This window comes from Triticum aestivum, chromosome 5A (assembly GCF_018294505.1).
Source record: "Triticum aestivum cultivar Chinese Spring chromosome 5A, IWGSC CS RefSeq v2.1, whole genome shotgun sequence".
NCBI classification, from domain to species: Eukaryota; Viridiplantae; Streptophyta; class Magnoliopsida; order Poales; family Poaceae; genus Triticum; species Triticum aestivum.
In genome coordinates, this window is record NC_057806.1 from 708,514,919 (window position 1) to 708,516,893 (window position 1,975).

The following is a 1,975-nucleotide window of genomic DNA, read 5'->3' on the forward strand; positions in this document are numbered from 1 at the left end:
TCGAGGTCGAGAACATGGAGATGAAGAAGCCTCACGCGGTGATCGTGCCGTTGCCGACGCAGGGGCACGTCACGCCCATGCTGAAGCTGGCCAAGCTTCTTCACTGCAAGGGCTTCCACATCACCTTCGTCAACACCGAGTACAACCACCGGCGCCTGGTCCGCTCCCGCGGCGACGCAGCCGTGGAGGGCCTCCCGGACTTCCGCTTCGCCACCATCCCCGACGGCCTGCCGCCATCGGACGCGGATGCCACGCAGGACATACCCTCCCTGTGCTACTCCACGATGACCACCTGCCTTCCCCCCTTGAAGAGGCTGCTCGGGGAGCTTAACAGGGTTGGGCCGCCGGTGACGTGCGTGGTGGCGGACAACGTGATGAGCTTCAGCGTGGACGCGGCGGCGGAGATCGGGGTGCCGTGCGTCCTCTTCTGGACCGCCAGCGCCTGCGGCTACATTGGCTACCGCAACTTCCGGTTCCTCATGCAAGAGGGCATCGCTCCCCTCAAAGGTACGTAGAGCGTACCTCACCTCTCCAGTACTGCAGTATATACGTACGTGGTAACTGCTAATATATGCTAGTCGTGGTGGTCGTGGTGGTCGTGGACGTGGAGCAGATGAAGCGCAGCTGAGCAACGGGTACCTGGACACGCCGGTGGCGCAGGCTCCCGGGATGAGCCGGCACATGCGCCTCCGGGACTTCCCTTCCTTCATCTGCACCACCGACCGCGACGACGTGATGCTCAACTTCCTGCTGCACCACTCGGAGCAGGCGGGCCGCGCGGCCGCCGTCATCGTCAACACCCTGGACGAGCTTGAGCAGCCGGCGCTGGACGCCATGCGCGCCATGCTCCCGCGCGTCTACACCATTGGCCCGCTCAACCTCCTCGCGGACAAGGGCGAAGCCGGCCCGCTCGCCCGGATACGCGCCAGCCTCTGGAGGGAGGACCGCTCCTGCCTAGAGTGGCTCGACGGCAGGGAGCCCCGGTCGGTGGTGTACGTCAACTTCGGGAGCATCACCACCATGTCCAGCGAGGAGCTGGTGGAGTTCGCGTGGGGCCTGGCCAACTGCGGCCACCCCTTCCTGTGGATCGTGAGGAATGACCTGCTGGCCAAGGGCGCCGCCGTGCGGCTGCCTCCCGAGTTCCTGGAGGCCACCAAGGGGAGGTGCCTCCTGGCGAGCTGGTGCGAGCAGGAGGCGGTGTTGCGGCACCAGGCCGTCGGCGTCTTCCTCACCCACAGCGGGTGGAACTCGGCCCTGGTGTCCATCAGCGCCGGGGTGCCCATGCTCTGCTGGCCCTTCTTCGCCGAGCAGCAGACCAACGCCCGCTACGCGTGTGTCGAGTGGGGCGTCGGCATGGAGGTCGGCGACGACGTGCGCCGCGATGAGGTGGAGGCCAGGATAAGGGAGGTGATGGGAGGCGAGGGAGCTGGGAGGGAGATGAAGCGCAGGGCGGCCGAGTGGGAGGAGATGTGTGTCCGTGCAACCGCGCAGCCGGGTGGCAGGTCCATGGCCAACCTTGACAGCCTCATCAAGGATGTGCTGCTCACCGCAACACCAACAAACTAAAACACTTTGATTCATGAGTAGTATCCAAGTGTTTGTTTTCAGAATAAATAACCATGTTTGAATTTTAGTTCATCCATGAATTAATGCGCTTTCCTATGCCTGTAATCCATAATTTTAATTAATAAATAAAAATTCCAGTTTCATCCAATTTTGGACCAGATATACAGTTTCCTTCTGCATGCATGAATGAATGTACTACGTACACGCGTACGTACTTATACTTAAAGCAATACTCCGACCATTTGCAAAAAAAAAGGAAAAAAAATAAGCAATACTCCGACCGGTCCTCGCTCAGTGGTGGAGCTTGAGCATAATCCAAGTGAGGGCCATTTGGTGAAGGGAGACAAATTAATAGGGAAGGAGGGGTTAATACACTAGTTAGGCGTAAAGTAAAGCATATTCTTTAATG

The 1,975-nt window shown here is 59.7% G+C and overlaps 1 protein-coding gene across 1 annotated transcript; it reads left to right on the plus strand.

Moving 5' to 3' along the window:
- Window positions 1-1,708, plus strand: LOC123108574 (7-deoxyloganetin glucosyltransferase-like). The gene is made up of 2 exons (XM_044530339.1): window positions 1-507; window positions 614-1,708. Exons 1-2 carry the CDS (start codon window positions 15-17, stop codon window positions 1,564-1,566), a joined length of 1,446 nt encoding a protein of 481 aa, XP_044386274.1. The 5' UTR covers window positions 1-14; the 3' UTR covers window positions 1,567-1,708.
- Window positions 1,709-1,975: the final 267 nt, after the last annotated feature.

Excerpts from the sequence above, each read along its gene's own strand:
- LOC123108574 (XM_044530339.1), top strand. The coding sequence starts at position 15 with ATGGAGATGAAGAAGCCTCACGCGGTGATCGTGCCGTTGCCGACGCAG. Across the intron at positions 508-613 it reads GGGCATCGCTCCCCTCAAAG|ATGAAGCGCAGCTGAGCAAC; the intron begins GTACGTAGAGCG and ends GACGTGGAGCAG.